General features: G+C 45.7%; 1 protein-coding gene across 1 annotated transcript in view; it reads left to right on the top strand.

The window, feature by feature from the left end:
- The window catches only part of BRINP1 (BMP/retinoic acid inducible neural specific 1), a 183,121-nt gene extending 175,117 nt beyond the window's left edge, over positions 1-8,004 (top strand). The window contains exon 8 of the mRNA XM_029203104.1: positions 6,704-8,004. Coding sequence (XP_029058937.1) covers positions 6,704-7,844 — 1,141 coding nt within the window. The 3' untranslated portion in view covers positions 7,845-8,004. The remainder of the gene's footprint in view (positions 1-6,703) is intronic.
- The last annotated feature ends 11,863 nt before the right edge of the window (positions 8,005-19,867 follow it).

The following is a 19,867-nucleotide window of genomic DNA, read 5'->3' as shown; positions in this document are numbered from 1 at the left end:
TCAAGGTTAAGTAATGAGAGGAGCTATGATTCAATACCCCATCTTTTCTGACTCCAAAGCCCACATCTAGCTCTTTCTTCAAGCATCATGGTGACAGCGTTCATTAGAACTGTGGAGGGTGAGTGATAGGGAGACTAGGACATTAAGCTATAATCAACTGGGCTGTTGTAGTAACTGAGAGGAGTATTTTTACCTGAGAGGAATATAAAACACAGTTTTCCTTTGCCCTCAGTAATAATTATAGTTAATGGTCAGTCACAGATAGCTTCCTTTCACTGCAAACCTCCCAGGAGCTTCACGTATCTGATTCTTGTTCTGAAGATAAAGTGTAAGGTAGGTGTTACCTTTCCCATTTGACAGATAAAGAAACTGAGGATCAAAGAGGTGAAGTGATTTATCCAAGGTCAAATATCCACAACAAAGTAGGGGTAGAGCAGATCCAGCATTTCCTTAACTGACTCCCATGTCTAGTAACTGGCTCACCGCCCCCCCCACCCCCCGTCACTGCCCAGATCATTGATCTAGATGACCATCACTGTGCTTCAGGGTGAGGTCCGTTACACCTGGTTAGCCCCCTTCTCACTCTCTCACCTTTGGTCTGTATGTCATTCTCCTGCCTGATTTCCGCCCAGGAAGAATAAAACTCTCTGGCAGCTCTCCACCTGGGAGCTTCCTGCCGCTTTTAGCATTTCTGTCAGCCCTAAAGAAGCTTCTGGATCCTTCCTCCTTACCCTCAGCACATCCATGCCCCAAAGCAAAATGCTGAATTTGAACATGTAGCTGATGTTGCCCGTCACCTCCTTCCAGACACAGAGCTATGTAATTTGCAAAAATTGTTTCCTAATCCTCCACAGTTAAACTCCTGACAACCTAATTTTAAAGATTCCATCGGGTTTTCTCTTTGCTGCTCTTCCCCTCCCCCCTTCTACCCTCTGCCTCTGCCCTCCACCAATAAGACCTATTGCCTTCATTCCACAGTTCCAAACCAGAAAGCATCTTCATCGTGGCAAGGGACCACAAAATTCTTCTTTGGGTTTTTTCTTCCATCGCTATGAGCTGTTCCATGAGGCTCTCTGACATTATGTAAAGAACTAACAGAAGGAAGGAAAACAAACTATTAAGTCAATGATAGAAACTCAAGGAGGGGAATGATTAAAGCTAAATATGAATCTGGGGAAAATGATGAACACAGACTGGGTCTGATGGCCAGTTATAATTTACCCTAGCACATCCATAAATCGAGGCTTCTTTCAGTAGAGCCCCAAGCATTCTGACACCATTGATATATTCATCTTTTATCAGCACTATTTCTGTAACACACACACAACAGAGTCATACACAGCACGCCCCCTAAACAGTGCATCATCGGAAACCTAAAAACAACTGTTTGTCTTCCCAGTCTAGTACTAGTCTCTGGTCTATAGAGTACACAATTTGTAGAGTCTTACGGAATTAATAGAAGAATGATTGATTCAGACCTCTGATTTCATTTCTTAAACTCTCCTCTCCCTTTTAAATAAACACTTCTGGTAGGCAAATGGGACTTATGGATTATAGTTTTCTATTTTAGCCTAAATCTGTTCCCCCCTTCTCCTTGGCACTCGATTCCTATGATCTTCCGTAAAATGCCACTGGCCTGGCACTGCATTCCTGTCTTGGGCAAAACCTCCAATTAAAATCAGCAGGAAGTTTGCTTGATTTAGGAATCCCAGCCTGGGCTTCCCACCAGGTGGTTCCGAAAGGGAGGCGTGCCCTGTTGAAAGCACTGATGGGAAGCCCTGGGTGGCATAGCCTCTGTCCTCCAAATGATGAGCGACTCCAGCTGTGTCACCAGGAGGCCTGTCAGGTCGCCAGAAAATCCTGGCTGAGGCAAAGACAGAGCCTGCAGGGGAGCAGCAGAGGTGTCCCCATGGCCCGGAGCCTAGCTTCTCCACCATCCTGGGTTTGAGAGTGTAGGAAAAGTACAGCGGGGAATGGAGGGAACACAGGTTTGGATCCAGAAATCCTGAGCTCTGATCTACGTCCATGCTGTGTGACCATGGGAAAGTCATAGTCCCTCTCTGGTCTTTCATGCCCTCTCCTCCTCTCAAAGGAGTCCTGTCTCATGGGGCTGATGTAAGGATAAAGGCTGACTGCCATGATATAGAAAGCACTCAAGAAACATTGATCCTTCACCTAAGCAACTAAATCTCAATGTTCAGGTCTAAACATGAGGGAGATGGGCTGGATATTTCCAAGGCTGCTTCTTGAGGGTTTTCTGCTTCTGTGGTCCAAGAAGCTTCATGTATAACCTCTGTGGGAGCCTACTTACCAGGCCCCAGGGTTTTCCAGCTTTAGGAATAAAAATGAAGCTTCCTGCTCTCCCCTCACCCCTGCTCCCCCCACCCCTCCCATCATAATGAACTGAAATCCCATCCAGCAGAAAGATGCTGATTTGGATGTATTGGAGTTCAGCTTTGGCTGCAAAGAGAAGATGCTTTGGGTCCCCAGGGACAGAGAAAAGCATCTGAAATGGCGGTCCTTACTGCCACACACTGAATGCCTTGCAGTGGGTCTGTGTCAGCCCTCTGTGAAAACTGCCCCCGCCCCATCTCTCTGGAGCTGGCCTATTAAGCCGCTCCTCTGTTGCCAGAGTTGAGGTGGGCTGTCACCAGCTAGCCTGGGAAATGGTATTTATAGATTGCGTTCCCTCTTACCCCTGGTCCCCAGCCTCTCCCTGAGCACTTGTCGGTGAGTTCCAATTATCTGTGAATGGAGGAGAGGGATCCTGGCAGGTCCAGGGGAAGCAAGGAATGTGATAATAGGCCCTTCACACATTCAAAGTTTCAGTATTTTTCCATTATTTCAATATATTTCTCTTCTTGTGGCCTGCTTCCTCCTTCTTGCTGGCTTTGTCGTTATTTTACGTTGTGGTACGTCGGAAAGTGCACTGGTGCTGCAGTTAGGGAACTTGGTATTTGAATGTGGACTGACTCTGTGATGTCAGACAAGTTATCCCACTTGTCAAGGCCTCACTCTCTTCACCTGTGCTGTGGACAGTTATCCATGCTGCTCTGGGAGAGCTCTGGCACAACGCCTGGTATACAGTGAGCGCTCGGTGGTTGTGAGCCATTGATTCCCTTGGCTGATTTAAGGTGCTGCATGCCTTCCAGCGTGGCAGGGTTTCTGAATATCAGCAGTTACTACCCAGAGCACTGGCTGGAGATGGAGAAGGTGTAGGAGATTGCCCTGATTGAGGTGGACTCCTCATTCTCACAAGTTGCTTGTGCTAAGGACAAGCATGCAAAAAACTGGGACGAGCTTGTTTTTTCTGGTTTTGCTCTTCTCTTCAAAATGAAGGACTGAAATCTAAGGAACGTTCACTGACCTTGGGAATCGGGGCTCACCAATAACATTGCTCTCCGTCTGACCCCCACCCCCCTTTCAGAAAAGGATGGTTTGCCCTCCCGTGGCCCAGCCGGGGTCCACGTTCCCTGATTCTGGGAGTTACGACGCATGAAGGCTTGGCTGAGTGTCTTCGTTTCCATCCTGCCCACACTAATTTCATCCCGTCACCTTTCCCCTCTCCAGCCCTCCTCGTCCACAGCCCCCGTCTGCTCACCTGGGTCGGGCTCCCTGTTTCCCCCTCCACCTCCATTACTGAGGCCGTTCCTTCTCTCCTCACGCTTCCCCAGTCCCCACCTCTCTCCTCCATTCTCTCTTTCTCCTCTCCCTGGGCCTCGCGCTCCCAGCCCCCTCCCCGTGCCCCGCCTCTTAGTCCTCTCGCAGTATCATTAATGCCTTCTTTGATACAGCCCACAACCTCACGATTATTCTGGGGTCAGGAGATGCAGGTGCCAGGCAGCTCTCTGCTGCGCCTCAGAGGGCCTCTGTCCCCAGTCCCTCCTGCTCGACGGGGCTGGAATCCTAATTGGCCACTCGGCCCTTTGCTTGTGGCAGCCTCACCGGGAACTTGCATCTTCCTCTTCCCTCACTGAGAATGCTGAGCGCTCAGCCACAATGAGGCATTGATTCAAGGAGTGGGGGGATGCGGTCCTGACAAAGGGTCCCAATGACGAGACACGAGAAAGGGCGCGCTCTACGGGGCTATAGACTGCCTTGCAGATGGGAACAGAGGCGCTCTAAATGGGGTACTGTCCTGTCACTTGGAGAGGGAGTCACGGGGCAAGTGTGGGCCATTTGAAAGAGGCATTTTGAAATGACGCTCTCGTCAGATGGAACCACACGCAATCAGAGACGTGTGGCGTGCCCCTGCGGCTCACAAAAAGATCAGATGACTCATAGCCGATATTCAGTCGATGTTCTGGTTGGGGAGCTGGGAGCCGCACGGCTCATTATCATTCCAGCTTCGTCTCCTGAAGGCTGGGCCCGCTGCTGTTCTCCAGGCTGTAATGGGATTGGTCCCACGAAGCAGAGACCGGGGAGGCCTGGAGCTGTGCGGGTGCAAGGTATTGAAAACTAATTCTGCAGTTCGGGAGAGAGAAGAGGAGTTTGTTTGTTTTTTAAGTGATAAATAAGAAAAATATTAATTTTTGTCTGTTCATTCAGGAAACCTTTATTTAGAGCCAGGCTCTGAGCTAGATGCTCAGGGAAGGAGGGGGGGGGTCCCCTCTCTCCAGCCTTAGAGCCTGGAGGGGAAACTGACCAAAATACCAGGGGTTTCAATACAGTGTTTTGAATGTTATGAGGGAGGTTTCATTGCCAAAGCCAGGATCGTTCTGTAGAGTTAAAAGGCAGAGCTGTTTCAAAGAGCGCTCTAATTATTCCTCCACTTTCTCTCAGCTGATAAGCACCTCCTTTAAAGCACAGCATCCTGGGAAGCCGTTTCAACAGTATCCATTTTCAAATGTCCCAAGTAACCAAACGGTTTCCCTCTAACCCCAGAGGGACAGTGAAATCCCTGAGAGTGTGTCTCAATGCCTTCAAAGGAAGAGCTCATTCTCTGGGATGAGAGCACTTCTTATTACCTTTTTAATAATTGGTCTATGCCAGGCTCTGTGCTCAATGCTTTAAATACACCGTCTCATTCAGTCCTCTCCCTCACTGCCTAAGATGGGCTTTATTATTCTCTTTTCAGATATGGATACTGAGGTTCAAAGACACGAAGTATCTTGTTCCTGGTTACAGAACTGAGCCTCGAACTCAGTTCTGCTTGGGCCAGCGCACGTGCTTTTCAATATCAGGCAGTACTGCCTACCTCATGGTTCTTGGGCTCGGTGGTTGTGGCTTGGCAGTGGAAGTGATAGAATAGGTAGATCGCTAGCACTTCCTACCAGACACAGTACAATGCAAAAGGGCTTCCATTTCCAGTTTTCAAAAATGCGGATCAGGAACCACTGCCGCCACGGTCATCATCGTCGTCAACATCACCACAGCACGTGAGAGCCTTAAGAAAGGCTTCCTTGACTCTTGTTTGAAGAGCTACGAGCCAGGAGATTCCTCTACTCACTTATTGTATGATTTCACCTCTGAGCTTCTCTTGCCATGTCTAGAAAGTGGAGCTGAGAGTCTCTTGGCAGGAATAACAAGAACTAACTTTTATGGAGTCCCTAATACCTACCAAGTTAGGGACAAAGACTTCACAAAACAATCATGTCACCCTCACCACAGCCGGGTGTGGGGGGAATGATTAGGAAGGTGAAGGAAACTACCAGCATTCCCTTGGCTCAGGAGTGGAGGTGCCAGGATTTGAAGAGATCTCGGACTGACCTCAGGTCCCAAGCTATTTTGGGGATGTGGTTGTGAAGCTCAAGTGAGGAAATGGGAGCGAATGTACCCTGTGCAGGGTAAAAAGTGCTAGACACATGTAAGGGATTATTTGTAGCGTGGAAGAGGGGACTTGCACAGAAATGAGGAAAGATGAGAGGCCACTAAGCTGACTGTCTTACATCTTTTTACCTATTCTTCTGTTGCTTCTTATCTGATCTAGTATGTACCTTCACTGGAATGTTTCAGAGGCTGGAATCTGGGGACAGGCTTGGGTTTGTTTATAAACGTGGAGAGGGGGGGCCTAGAGGTACATGTTGTGATGGAAATTTCACTGACCTGAGAGTTTGGAGCTCTGGAAAACATGGGGGAAATAACATCTTTCTTACCGTTCTGAAAAGCCACTAGGAGGATCACATAAGACCATAAATATGGAAGCACTTCCTGATCTCCAGAGTAATATAAAATATAATTTGTTTTTGTTGAAGTCTTTGGATGTTATATAACCTCATGGGAGGAATCTGTGAAGAGGGTTGAAACACCTGGCGCAGGTTAAAAGAAGTAACCCCTAAATTCTTCTTATTGCCGATCTTTTACAATCTGTTGTCATCCGGCAGGGGTTTTTGAGTTCATACGCTTTAATTTTCTGAATCAAACTTCCGCGGGACGAATGAGTCATACAATTATAGAGCTGCAAGGGCTTCAAAGAACATTCACTCCAACCCCTTCCCTTTACAGATGAGGGCATTGAACATTAGATGGGTAGAGTACAAGGTCGAGTAGCTGCTCTGTGGCATTACCAGGACCGTGTAGTTCTTGTAGTACTATCATAGGTGCCCTTCCTATGAGAACTGTTCTACCCAGTCCTTTCATTCTTTGGGCAGCTCCACTTTGCATTAGCAGTTGGATAAGCATAACCCCACTTTGCATTAATAGCTGGACAACCACAAGCCCACCCATGATGGTTAACATTCTCCATCTCACCTCTACCCCTCAGGACAATTCAGCAGTGGCTTGCAAGGGTCCAGTCGCTTCTCTACTGCAATGAGAACGGGTTTTGGGGAACCTTCCTGGAGAGCCAGAGGAGCTGCGTGTGCCACGGCAGCACCACGCTGTGCCAGCGCCCCATCCCCTGCATCATCGGAGGGAACAACAGCTGTGCCATGTGCAGCCTGGCCAACATCTCGCTCTGCGGCTCCTGCAACAAGGGCTACAAGCTATATCGAGGCCGCTGCGAACCACAGAATGTGGACTCGGAGCGGAGCGAGCAGTTCATCAGCTTCGAGACCGACCTGGACTTCCAGGACCTGGAGCTAAAGTACCTGTTGCAGAAGATGGACTCGCGCCTCTACGTCCACACCACCTTCATCAGCAACGAGATCCGTCTCGACACGTTCTTTGACCCCCGGTGGCGCAAGCGCATGTCCCTCACTCTCAAGAGCAACAAGAACCGCATGGACTTCATCCACATGGTGATCGGCATGTCCATGCGCATCTGCCAGATGCGCAACAGCAGCCTGGACCCCATGTTCTTCGTCTACGTCAACCCCTTCAGCGGGAGCCACTCGGAGGGCTGGAACATGCCCTTCGGGGAGTTCGGCTACCCGCGCTGGGAGAAGATCCGTCTCCAGAACAGCCAGTGCTACAACTGGACCCTCCTGCTGGGCAATCGGTGGAAAACGTTTTTTGAGACGGTCCACATCTACCTACGTAGTCGGACTCGGCTACCTACCCTCCTGCGGAATGAGACTGGCCAGGGCCCTGTGGACCTGTCTGATCCCTCCAAGAGGCAGTTCTACATCAAGATCTCGGATGTGCAGGTGTTCGGGTACAGCCTGAGGTTCAACGCCGACCTCCTCCGCAGCGCCGTGCAGCAGGTCAACCAGTCCTACACGCAGGGCGGCCAGTTCTACTCCTCTTCGTCTGTGATGCTCCTCTTGTTAGATATTCGGGACCGAATCAATCGCCTGGCCCCCCCTGTGGCCCCGGGGAAGCCCCAGCTGGACTTGTTCTCGTGTATGCTGAAACACCGCCTGAAACTGACCAACAGCGAGATCATCAGGGTGAACCACGCGCTGGACCTCTACAACACCGAGATCCTCAAACAGTCGGACCAGATGACAGCCAAGCTCTGTTAACCTGACTCTTTGCCACGGACATTCCCTTTTGTTGTACAAACAGAACAGAACCAAGCAAAGCAAAACAAACACAAATTTGTAAAATGTAATTAATATTCAAAGGAAAGGAGGAAAAATCTTCATTCGTTGGAAACGAAAACATTCTAGCAACTGTATAAAACCGTTGGGCATGTTTGTTATTTCTATACTCTGTCGTGAAGAAGGGTCTCAGCCTTGGGAGGAGCTTGGAGGGAGCTGCTTCTTAGGCCTCAGGTGCTGTATTGAGGGGGGAGATGAGAGAGAGCATATGCAATGAACTGTAAAGATCTCTGCTGTGCAGGTGCTAAGATTAAACACTAAAAAGAAAGATATATGTAAAGTACAACCGACACTGCCATTTTTCCTTGTGGGAGGAAATGGACATAGATAAAGAAGATATTTCTTCGGTTATGATTTCTTTCCTCTTTATCCTTAATTCCTTGTGGTTCTTTTGATTCATTTGCACACAAGGGTGGGGATGCAATGACAATTCTGTCTCACCCAGATAGCTTCTTTCACGCTGAATAAACTGAAGCTAATCGAAGCTGGGCAATAGGTGGGATTGGCAGGGAGAGGCATTCACATAATCACAGGGTGTTCAAAACAGTAAGGAACCTTGGATATCAGCTTAGTGACCTCCTTGATTCAGTTTGGGAAATAGCCTCAGAGAGAAATGGCATGCCCTTGGCTACACAGGGTTACTGCCTGAATAGCGATTTGAGCCCTGCCTTCTGACTCCGTCTAAATCATGCTGGCCACTTTTGTGTTTACTCCAACTAAACTGCCAAGGGACGAGTGTTTCTCAGTCTCAGGTGGTTTTGATAGTTCTTTTTCTTTTAATCAAGAAACCCCTTTTACCTACCGTCTCCAAAAAGAAATGATGTCAGATTTCCTAGAAATGCTTTGCATATTAAACTTTAGTTTGACGAAAAATCAATAACCAAAATAAAACAGGGTAGGTTTTAATATTGCATTGGTCTGCCAGGCTGACTTCCCCAAGTAGGTATCTAAAAAAAGGTCCTTTAACGCAATACACACACATACACACAGACACACAAATACACTAACACTGCCACTTCTTGGGCATCGCTGAAAACTGAGAAGCCTTGTCTGGGACTTGGGGTTTAAACTGAAAGGGGAGATGCAAGAAGGAAAACTCAAAGCACTTCTGTAGAGGATTTGGGCAAATACCATTTCTTACCAGTTCTCCAGGAACTCTGCATTTATCTTTTCGCTAGGGTGGTACTAGCTAGAGGTGCTTCGAATCTTCATTTCCAAATTGGCAGAGAAACAGGACCACACACTTCAGGGTTGGGAGAGAAAATAGGACTCTTCTGGTCTCGACGTCTGCCCAGTGCACATCTCTTTACTGTCTTTGGGAGATACCCTTGTTTGCTAACTGGACCATTCCAGGAACAGGAAGCTCATTAGATCTATCTTTCACGTTCCTTGGATTCCCCTTTCACTGGGGGAGAGCAATAGTGCTCATTCCAGCTTGTGTTATAAAATAGATCTAATTATTAGATGGTTCTCTGTACCTTTACCAGCTTCTGTGTACCTTCCATTCACTGGTTCCAGTCCTAGAATGTGCATTTTTTCCTCATGTCAATGCTTTTGTAGATAAAATACAAAAACTGTCTCAGGGGTCACCAGAGTCTGTAATAATATGACTCACAGAGAATACCCGCCCCCTTATAGTTTATTTTAAGATGAAAGGACAGGGCTTCAGTGCAGAAGAAGTAAAGAATTATCTAGCTTATTTCAGTGTGTGTGCGCAGGGGGGAGTGGAGGGGAAGATATATCCTGTTTTTTGCATAGTGAAATTCCAAATGTAATGTTCCAGTTTTTAGTATGAATTAGCATATATTTTGATACGAACTTTAACACTTAATGTGCACTTCACACCAACATAGTTGTTTGACCTCAGATTTTGAGAGGATTCGGTGTGCATTTAGGTTGGAAATTCTTCATGCGAGAGGTCACATAGCAGGTATTTATCAAGCACAAGATTTTCCAGAAAGTCAGTAAATTATTAAACATGTCTTCAACACCTAGTAGATGAATGAGGCATGCCAGAAAAATGAGATTTGGAAGGAAATGGTCCATGCTTTTGTGCCATTCACACATTAATGAAAGAGACATATGAACCAATTAAAAAGTAAACAGTAATTACAGTGCACTATGATGAGTGCTATTGTGGGGTCACACACAGGGAGGGAGGAGACGTGAAGAAGTTATGAATTCTGTTCATGCAGTTGCTACAGGCTTTATATGGACATGTTCATCCTGAGTGTTGAAAATGAATAGGACTTGGGCAAATAACAAGGAGCAGAAGGGCCAAAGGAACAGAGAATGCAAAAGCACAAAGGAATAAATACGTATGGGTACTTGAGGGTCAGTTAAAATAGTAAAAATAATAGTGTCAAAGGGTATCCTTTTAAATGATAATCCTTCCAAGGAAAGTGAGGATTTCGACTCTAATGAGAAGTTGAAATAACCATCCATAATCCTTATAACCTAAAGAATGAATTCAATTGTCTCTCTTCCTTTCTCTTTCATCTCTGCCTTCCAAGAAGTTCCAAATACTCATAACGTAATAACCCCTTATATTTACACAGCCCTTTACAGGTAACAGGGCAATCTTCATAGGCACTGTGCTACCTAATCCTCGCCTGAATTCAATTATAGCATTCAACCCGTTCTTCCCCAGACTCACCAACTGTGTGTGTGTGCGTGTGCGTGTGCGTGTGTGTAAGAAAGGTTTCTTCCCATTACCCTAACAATAGGAATTACATCACTTTATATTACAAAGAGAATACAGCAACATCAAATGATTGGAAAGATCAGGGAAATATATGAATTTTCAAGGACACAGAGATTCAGAGATTCAAACATCGAAATATCTGTTCAAAGGTGAAGTGAAAATACTTTTCTATAAAAGGACACAAAGTTATGTGGATTTCCAAGTATCTCTTGCTTGGGTCCCGCTCTTTGAGCTAACAAGGTTCCCCTCCAGCTGGGAGGAAGAGAAGCCTGAAGCCCTCAAGTGAGATTTTAATTCAGTTAGTGTTTTACCACTTTGATGCAGCAACCAAGGACCTGTGGTGTCCGACTAACAGGCTGATGCTAAGGTAAAAGAGTGAACAGAGCACCCATTTGGATAAGCCTGGCAGCAAAGCATGGCATTGCCATGGAAACCACAGAAGGCCATTAATTAGCTATCAAATAAAATCACTGGAAAATTCTGGACCCTGGCATATCTGCCCCCTTCAAAGAGGAGGACAAGAAGACTTCACACTAACAGCAAAGTCTCCCTTCATTGATTAAAATCATAGCTGCACAGGCACTACATGTCACAAAGCGGAAGAAAGATGAGGAAGTAAAACAAATTGACACAAAAGAAGAAGGAAAGAGTCTTTGGGATTATCCGATTCCAAGGATATATTTTAAATGTAGAGCATCTTATTGGGTTGTCTATGTTGATAAACTTATCTCAATGAAAAACATTTTCTCCTATTCTCTGTTTGTGGAAAGAAAGTGAGAAGAATAATATGTATCCACTAGATGGTGATAAATGATTGGGGGAAGCTATCAGAGAGTCAAAGCATGAGAAGCAATTAACCCCTAAAATAATAGATGGAGACTGTGTAACTTTGAAATTAATAGGGGGAAAGTTTTTTAATTAAAAAGAAGGCAGAAAAGGAGAAACAAAAGAATCATTAAAATAGCTGAATACATGGACATAATAACAAAACTTGCCACACAAGTAATCACAATAAATGTACTTGGACAAAACTTGCCAGGAAAGAGACAGAGGTGGTCAGACTACAAGTTATAACTTTTAAAAGTCATGGGAAAAGGGCTTCCCTGGTGGCGCAGTGGTTGAGAGTCCGCCTGCCGATGCAGGGGATGCGGGTTCGTGCCCCGGTCCGGGAAGATCCCACATGCCGCGGAGCGGCTGGGCCCGTGAGCCATGGCCGCTGAGCCTGCGCGTCCGGAGCCTGTGCTCCGCAACGGGAGAGGCCACAGCAGTGAGATGACCGCGTACCGCAAAAAAAAATAATAATAATAAATAATAATGGGAAAAAAGTTTGAAAATAAAAAGATGCATAAAGGTATCCTAGACAAATATTAGCTAAAAGGAAGCTGATGTACTGTTAATAGCAAAGTGGACTTTAAGGCAAAACACATTATTAGGATTACAGATGGTCAATTCAGCAGGGAAAGTGGAGAGAAGAGTGGACACATAGAACCATAGACTCTTTAGGCTAAAGGGCTCATTAAGAATCTGTAAAACTTCAACTTTCAGAGATGAAGAGTTATACTCGAAGTTATTCTACAAGTTTTGAACACTGATCATGATTACAGTTCTCTTTTCACTACCTCCAAGTAAAAGACTGTCCAGTCCAACCTCCTAACCAAGACAAGAATCAGTTCCATGACATTTAAACTAATAAGCTAATAATGTACAGAAACTCATATGCAAATATTCTCTCTCTCTCCTCTATCTTTCTTTTCTATGTCACCAAAATCTTCTATATAGGCATTTTTCCAACTGAAGATCAATGCAAATCTTTGGTTGGTTATAATGAGCTCAGGCTGAGCAGAGAGTACTCTCTTGCTAAGAACAGAGTAATACCAGTGGCTCCAGCTCTGCCAACCTGAGAACCTACAGATGGAAGAGGTTACCTGAATGAACTCTCCTTTCTCAATATCCCTGTCTTTCCAAATCATTATCAGGGCCTGAAGTTACAAGTGGAAGGTCATCCCTCACTTTTCAGTATTGGATCTAATGCATTCGGCATCAAGGCATAGGGTACATTCTCTAACTGGCTTGGAACCCCCTTTCCTCTCAATAACTCACAGATCAAGACAGATGCAGGGAATGGGATGGGACAGTTTTGAACCAATGGGGAGGAAATCAACTCAAAAGTCATAGTTACTTTTGGGGGAATTGCGGATCTTTTTGAGAAATGTGAAGGCTCTGGACTCTTTCCCAATAAAAATGTGGTCAGAAGCTTTTATTTAAAATTTTTGTCAAAGCCATTTTCTTCTTGGCATAAATGGCTCCATGTAGAAGTTTTATGGAGACTGTTTTATGGAGACTTCACATACACTTTTGAATAATATTTCACAGATCCCTTAATGATCTTTCTTGAACATTCTAGAATACTACAAACCTTCAGTAAGTGCCTCTGATCTCGCCTACACCCTTTATTTTACGAAATTTAACACTTCAGCTTTCAAAGATGAGGAGTTGCACCCAAAGTTGTCCTAAAAGTCTTGAACACTGAGCGTGGGTTCAGTTCCCTTTACCCTATCTCAAGCATATTTTGGCCTAGAATCTCATATCAAGGTAATGTAGTTCAGATAGCTGAATCCTGCCCTTAGGGAAGCCAGTTTTTAACATACAGGTAGGGCTTCCCTGGTGGCGCAGTGGTTGAGAGTCCGCCTGCCGATGTAGGGGACGCGGGTTCGTGCCCCGGTCCGGGAAGATCCCACATGCCGCGGAGCGACTGGGCCCGTGAGCCATGGCCGCTGGGCCTGCGCGTCCGGAGCCTGTGCTCCGCAACGGGAGAGGCCGCAACAGTGAGAAGCCCGCATACCGCAAAAAAAAAAAAAATACAGTAACATACAGGTAAACACCTTAATGGAAATGACAGTTATGATCATGTTAATAAAACCCAAACTATACAAAATCCCAAAGGTATGAAGTAGATACATTCTGTATAAGCACTAACTACAAGGAAGAGGTCTCTAAACCAGAAAGTAATGAGCTTGGTTACAGGATGAGTGGGCATGCATTGGTAAGTACTGCATCATCAGTGGGGAGAGTCTGCTTCACTGAGCCTGGTACAATAGTATTTGAGAGAGAGAGGCTTTGTCCTACTCAATTCAGTCTATTCCAACAATACCATAGACGGAGTGGCTCAGATAGCAAACATTTATTTCTTACATTTCTGGAGGCTGGGGATTCCAAGATCAATGCACCCACAGATTTACTGTCTGGTGAGGATCCACTTCCTGGTCATAAAGGGCTGTGTGCCCACTGTGTCCTCACATGGCAGTGGGGCAAGAGAGCTCTCCGGGGGTCTCTTTTATAAAGGCACAAATCCCACTAATGAGGGTTTCACCCTCATGACCTAATCACCTCCCTACCTCCTAATACCAGCACCTTGAGGGTTTAGGATTTCAATGTATCAATATTAGGACACAGATATTTACTCTATAACAGTGTGAAATCAGTTTAAGTGAAAACCCCCATTAAATAGCTTGGAATAAACAAATGAGCTTCATGAGTCACAAGTTGACTTTCATTTGAGTATCTGACCTCCACTCGCAAACTTCCTTGCTTGGTAAGTGTCCACAGCCAGAACTGCACTGGCTCCACCCCAGGGCCAATATTTCCCTAAGAATCCTAAGAATGAACAAGGAGCCTGTCCACAGTCAAGATTTCACAGTCTCCATAAAACTTCTACATGGAGCCATTTATGCCAAGAAGAAAATGGCTTTGACAAAAGTTTTAAGTAAAAGCTTCCGAGCTGATTGATAAGGGAAAGAAGGGATTCCCAAGCTACTGGTATAAATTTTCCTATTGATGTCACCAGGGATGGCTGTGCTCTCCCTGTCAAGTGACCCCTGCAAACCTTAACCAGGGACCCAAGATTGGTGTGACTCTGCCACAGGCTTGCATCAGTGAGGAAACTGTAACATTCTTACAAATTAGAGGGTGATTACAAACCCTGCCAAGGGATCGTTAATTATATGGTGTTAATTGCATAATGTATAATTATAAATTAATAATAACATCACCTAGCATTTTGTTAGTGTGCAAAAGGATGCTGTGCTTAAAGCCTGGACCCAGGAGCTGGGTTTTCCTGAATTATTAGACACCTCGGATTAGAACTCAGATTAAAACTCAGATCCCCCAACTTCCAGGTGAGTGATTTAACCATTATAGTCAACATTATTCCTGACATGAGAAAATAACTAGCAGCATAGGGCTGTAGCTAAGAGTACAGCCTGGAGACAAGAGAAAGTAGAGCTCATCCACTTAACTACCTGTGCTGCTTGACTGAGATGTTTAACCTCTCTGTGCTTCAATTTCTTCTTCTGTGAAAATGAGGTTCTTAACAGGTTCTCTCTAACATGGTTGGTTATGAGAATTACATATGTTTGAGAGCCTAAAACTGTGGCTTCCTATAGGAAGCCTATCTGTTAAATAGGTGACATAAATAAAAATATACTTGAGATAGATAGATATGCAAAATAATATTCTTCATAATACTAGCTAACATCAATTGGGCTCATTTTAGAAGCCAAACACTACAGTAACAATTTGATGTGAGTTACTCATTTAACTTCACTGCAACCCAATGAGAGGGGGTCGAATTATCACTTCAGCTTACACATGAAGAAACTGAGTCTTAGAAAGATGAAATAACTTGTCTGTGGTCACACAGCTAGTGATGGAATTATGATTTGCCAGTCTCCAAAAATAGGTCTCTTAAGTATGCTGCACGATTTCCCCAATTAGTGAAAATAAGTGGCCTAACAAAGTTATTTATAAGCATAATCCAGACCTTAAGAGGCATCTGGCACCACTGTTTTATTACAGAACCATTCAATTCCTCTGTGAGCCAGAGTCAAGGGTACCCAGATAGCTTTAAGTATACTGACTCCTGGAGTCAGAGCTTCAGCAGGGACCCAGGAGAAATGGGCTGTCTAGGACAGATTTTCCATCCGGAGGAGCAGGATCTGGCACAGAGCCCAGATACATTTCATATTCCTGCTCAGACACCTCAGGGAAGCCTGCTGGCTCCAGGTAGGTCCACCATCTCTTTGGGCAAAGTGCTATTGATTTGTGCATTGCTCTTCTCTGGGAAAGCAGTGCTGAGGGAGTGAAATATGCAGGTGGTGAGCGGGAGATGAACGCCATAGTCTGTTCTCCATGCCTAGCATACAAAGAGGATGGCTTTGATCTCCAGCTGGGCCTATTCCTACATTTCAACATGGGCTGGAACCAGTCTGATCCAAGGCTCCTGAAATCTATCCCTGGCCCATCCCCCCACAGAGCTGGATGGGATCTTTGGGATAATTGGGGAGGATAGAGAATGACTTCTGTAGACAATGGGTGCGGTTGTGTAAAGATATCTTCCTTGTTCCTCGTTCAGCTTCCTGCTGTCACCCCACTTTCTCAAGCTATTTGTATCTCGCCTATCCTAGAAGTCCCAGAATTGTCGTTCTTGACCATAACATGCAAACCAATTTTTCTTTCTCTTACAGTGACACAAAGACAGAAAGGCAGAATGAATAAACTATATTGTGATTAAAGAATTTTAGATGTTGGGCTTCCCTGGTGGCGCAGTGGTTGAGAGTCCGCCTGCCAATGCAGGGGACACGGGTTCGTGCCCCGGTCCGGGAAGATCCCACGTGCCGCGGAGCGGCTGGGCCCGTGAGCCATGGCCGCTGAGCCTGCGCGTCCGGAGCCTGTGCTCCGCAAAGGGAGAGGCTGCAACAGTGAGAGGCCCGCGTACCGCAAAAAAAAAAAAAAAGAATTTTAGATGTTTACCAAAAAATTACTTCTACATGTGCTTTTTCAAGCAATGTCTATGGAAAGGGGAATATAAATGCCTATTTCACCTTCTAACCTTGTAAGGTCAATCAGGTCTTAGGAAATGGGATTCAGCATACATTTACAGAAGAGGGAAAGAAGGCATGTAATGTTTACTGCTCCTCTATGATGCCCTGGGTACTTAGCACGTATCTAATCCAATCCTCATAAATGCCTAGGAGAGAGTTATTATTGACATCATGCAGGTGAGGAATTTAGGCACCAAAAAGGTTGGTAACTTAAGTTCAGTTTCACCATTTACTTTTTTAGCACAAAATTAAACAGTGAGATGGAGTGGTTAGCAGCATGGGATCTGGGGCCTGAAGAGGTTCAATTCTTATAAACTCTGTGACCTTGGAAAGTTACTTAACCTCTGTGGAGTTTCTTCATCTGTCGCTTGGGGAGAATAAAACTCCCAGTTGATCCAGTTGCCATGAGGATGTTTCTCTTGCCAGATTTCCACCCTTTACATTACACCCATTACACCCTTTACAGATTTACACCCTTTAGTGCAGGTAAGGGCCTGCCTAGAACTCCCTTGGTACATGGGAAGCACTCAATAAAAGTTAGCTTTCATAATTCCTTTGGGCAAGGCATGCATCAAGACTGGAGCTTGAAGTCATGACCCCATTATGCCCTTTGGCTTCCCCTGTTGAGTATGTGGCTCCCTGGCTATCAGCTATAGCACAGAAACTAAGCGGAAGAGGTAGACAAATTCCTAGCTTCCAACAGTTCACACGGGGAGGGCAGAATGGAAGAAGACATCATTTTTCAATGATAAAAATGGAATCGGGGAAAAAGAGAATGAAAGACTGAGTTTGTAAGAGAAGTAATGAAGAAGAGTGGTGACTGTTCCCAGAGTTCTCTCTGACAAAGCTCGGTACAGCCTCACCCCATTTCCAAGCAAGCAGGGATGTTGCTTAGCAACCCAGCCAGGAACAGCAGAGAGAGCTCTGTGCTGGTACATTAAGGGCTGATACTGCCGTCCTGAAAAGGACCAAACTTTCTTTTTTTTTTTTGCGGTACGCGGGCCTCTCACTGTTGTGGCCTCTCCCGCGGAGCACAAGCTCCGGACGCACAGGCCCAGCGGCCATGGCTCACGGGCCCAGCCACTCAGCGGCATGTGGGATCTTCCCAGACCGGGGCACGAACCCGCGTCCCCTGCATCGGCAGGCGGACTCTCAACCACTGCACCACCAGGGAAGCCCAGGACCAAACTTTTGCTTAAAATCCCGCCTATAGCACAAGGGACACGTGCGAATTGGAAGCACCCGGGAGGAGAGTTTTCTGGGAGGTTCGGTTGAACAGAAGGCTGGCAAAGGGGAAAAGAGTCTAAATTAGTGGAAAAAATACAGAGCGAATATTTTTAAAAATTTCTTTCAAATACTGTAGAAACAATGTGCTAAGAAAGATTTAACAAGCCAAGGACTTGGTGAGTCAGCTTCACTGCATGTTGATGTGGCAACTGTGGCCAGCAGGACATGCGAGGTTCCCGGCTCATGTGGGCCGCCTCTCCCTACAGCTGCAGCCACTTGGTTACCACCTACAAGTTCAGTCTCGAAGTCAGATCTGGAGAGAATATTATTCTTAGTCAGTAGAGATTGAAGGTGTCAGAGTTCAACTCCATATTCATTCATTCAACAAATATTTAAGTTTGCAGTTGAGAGTGAAAGATAGACATTCATTTTGAAGTGTGATACGTGTTAAGGAGTGGGAAGTATAAGATGCCGTGGGAGTCTACAACATGAACCCCTAGCCTAGATCGGACAGGGAAGGGGGGGAAAGTCGTGGAAAGCACCAGAAGATCTGATGTTTAATGAGAGTCTTGAATGATAAGTAAGAGTTGAACAAAAAGGAAGGGAAATTTGTTCCATGTGGAGTGGCAGTACATGCAATGGTCCAGTTCAGCTGGAGATGAGAGAGAGAAAAGGGGAGAGGGAGGGAAAGAAGAGAGGGGAGAGAGGAATGAATTGGGGATGGGGGTGCGAAGGAGTAGCAGAAGGTAAAAGTATTATATAGTCATGGGATGAAGGGTCTTGCAACCCATAGGAGGATTCTGGACCTTATCCTAAGAGCATCTAGCAGCCCTTGCAGAATTTCAAGCATGACATGTGATCAAGTGCACTAGCAGCCCGTCAGCCCCCCGGCTATCCCACTTTATGCTTGTAACCCAGTACCTGGGCCCCTGGTCTAGTCTCTTGAACTCCTGGCTTGATTCTCTGCGTAGTTTCCCCCGTCCCTGAAGAAAGGAGAGGCTGCATTCTCTGGGGGTGGGGAGGTGGGGAGGCTGGGGATACATCACCACCCCTTCCTTAACGCACAGAGTCTTGCTCTTGAACCTGAATTCATGGATCATCCGTTTCCCTGCCCCCCCCCCCTTTTGATTTGCCTGTCTTGACTCTCAGCCACAGGGCTTGCCCTCCTGCCACTCCTCATGTCATTATGGCTGACCTGATGCTGTTTGGTTGGACTCTCTATCACTCACTTTTGTTTTCTTCATCCCACTGCTACCAGGTCAAGTTCCACTAAATAGTCATCATCCCATAGCCTGCAGCAGCTGTGTCTGAACCAACTACTTGCCCAGGAACTGATCCACTCCGAGAGCTTGTCTCATATAAAGTTCTGGTCAGCCTTAGTGATGATGCAAGAAATTCATCTGACCCACCTGCCTCTTTCGAATAGCGCTTAAGGGCACAAACTCTGGAGTCAACTTCCCTTGAGAGTGAACCCTGGTCCAGGCCAGGACTTAGCGGTGTGGCAGGTTAGTTCATCTCTCTCAGGCTGGTTCCATCATCCATACATGAAGATATTAACACCCACCTGTGGGGCTGCTATGAGGATTAAAAAAGACTATGAGATACAATACCCAAAAAAGCACCCTGCACATAGTAGGAGCAAAATAAATATGTATTCCTCTCTATTCTTCCTCTGAAAGGGCATTATCTGCTTACATTCCTGTTTTTGATCCTTACGATGATTACTAAGATTGGAGGATTAAAGGAGCTTACGTGTATAAAGCACCAGGTATATAGCAAACACAAGATAAGTATTAGCTATTATTATTATTATCATTAATGAAGCAGAATATCCTGATTAAGAGATTAACTGTGTCTTGTTTTCTTGAATATGGGACCATCCAAAAGAACGGAAGTCACCATCCATCTGTCCTTTTGAGAATTCACACGTACCACCCACAAAATGCAGCTTTCGTCCTTCAAGACAGTTCTGAACCCTTGGGAAAGGCCAGCGGCTCCTTTGGTTTCAGAGATGATCCTGCAGAAGACGCCCTCTGGGGAGGTCAGGTTGCTTTGCACAGCTGCATGGGGACCATTCTCGTCGTAGTTCAAGAATATGGCATCTTGTGGAGACGATCCTGCAGAAGACGCCCTCT

The sequence above is a fragment of the Monodon monoceros genome, unplaced genomic scaffold (genome assembly GCF_005190385.1).
Source record: "Monodon monoceros isolate NGI ecotype Baffin Bay Population unplaced genomic scaffold, NGI_Narwhal_1 Super_Scaffold_5, whole genome shotgun sequence".
Taxonomy (NCBI): Eukaryota; Metazoa; Chordata; class Mammalia; order Artiodactyla; family Monodontidae; genus Monodon; species Monodon monoceros.
This window is presented reverse-complemented; position numbering and strand designations above follow the sequence as displayed.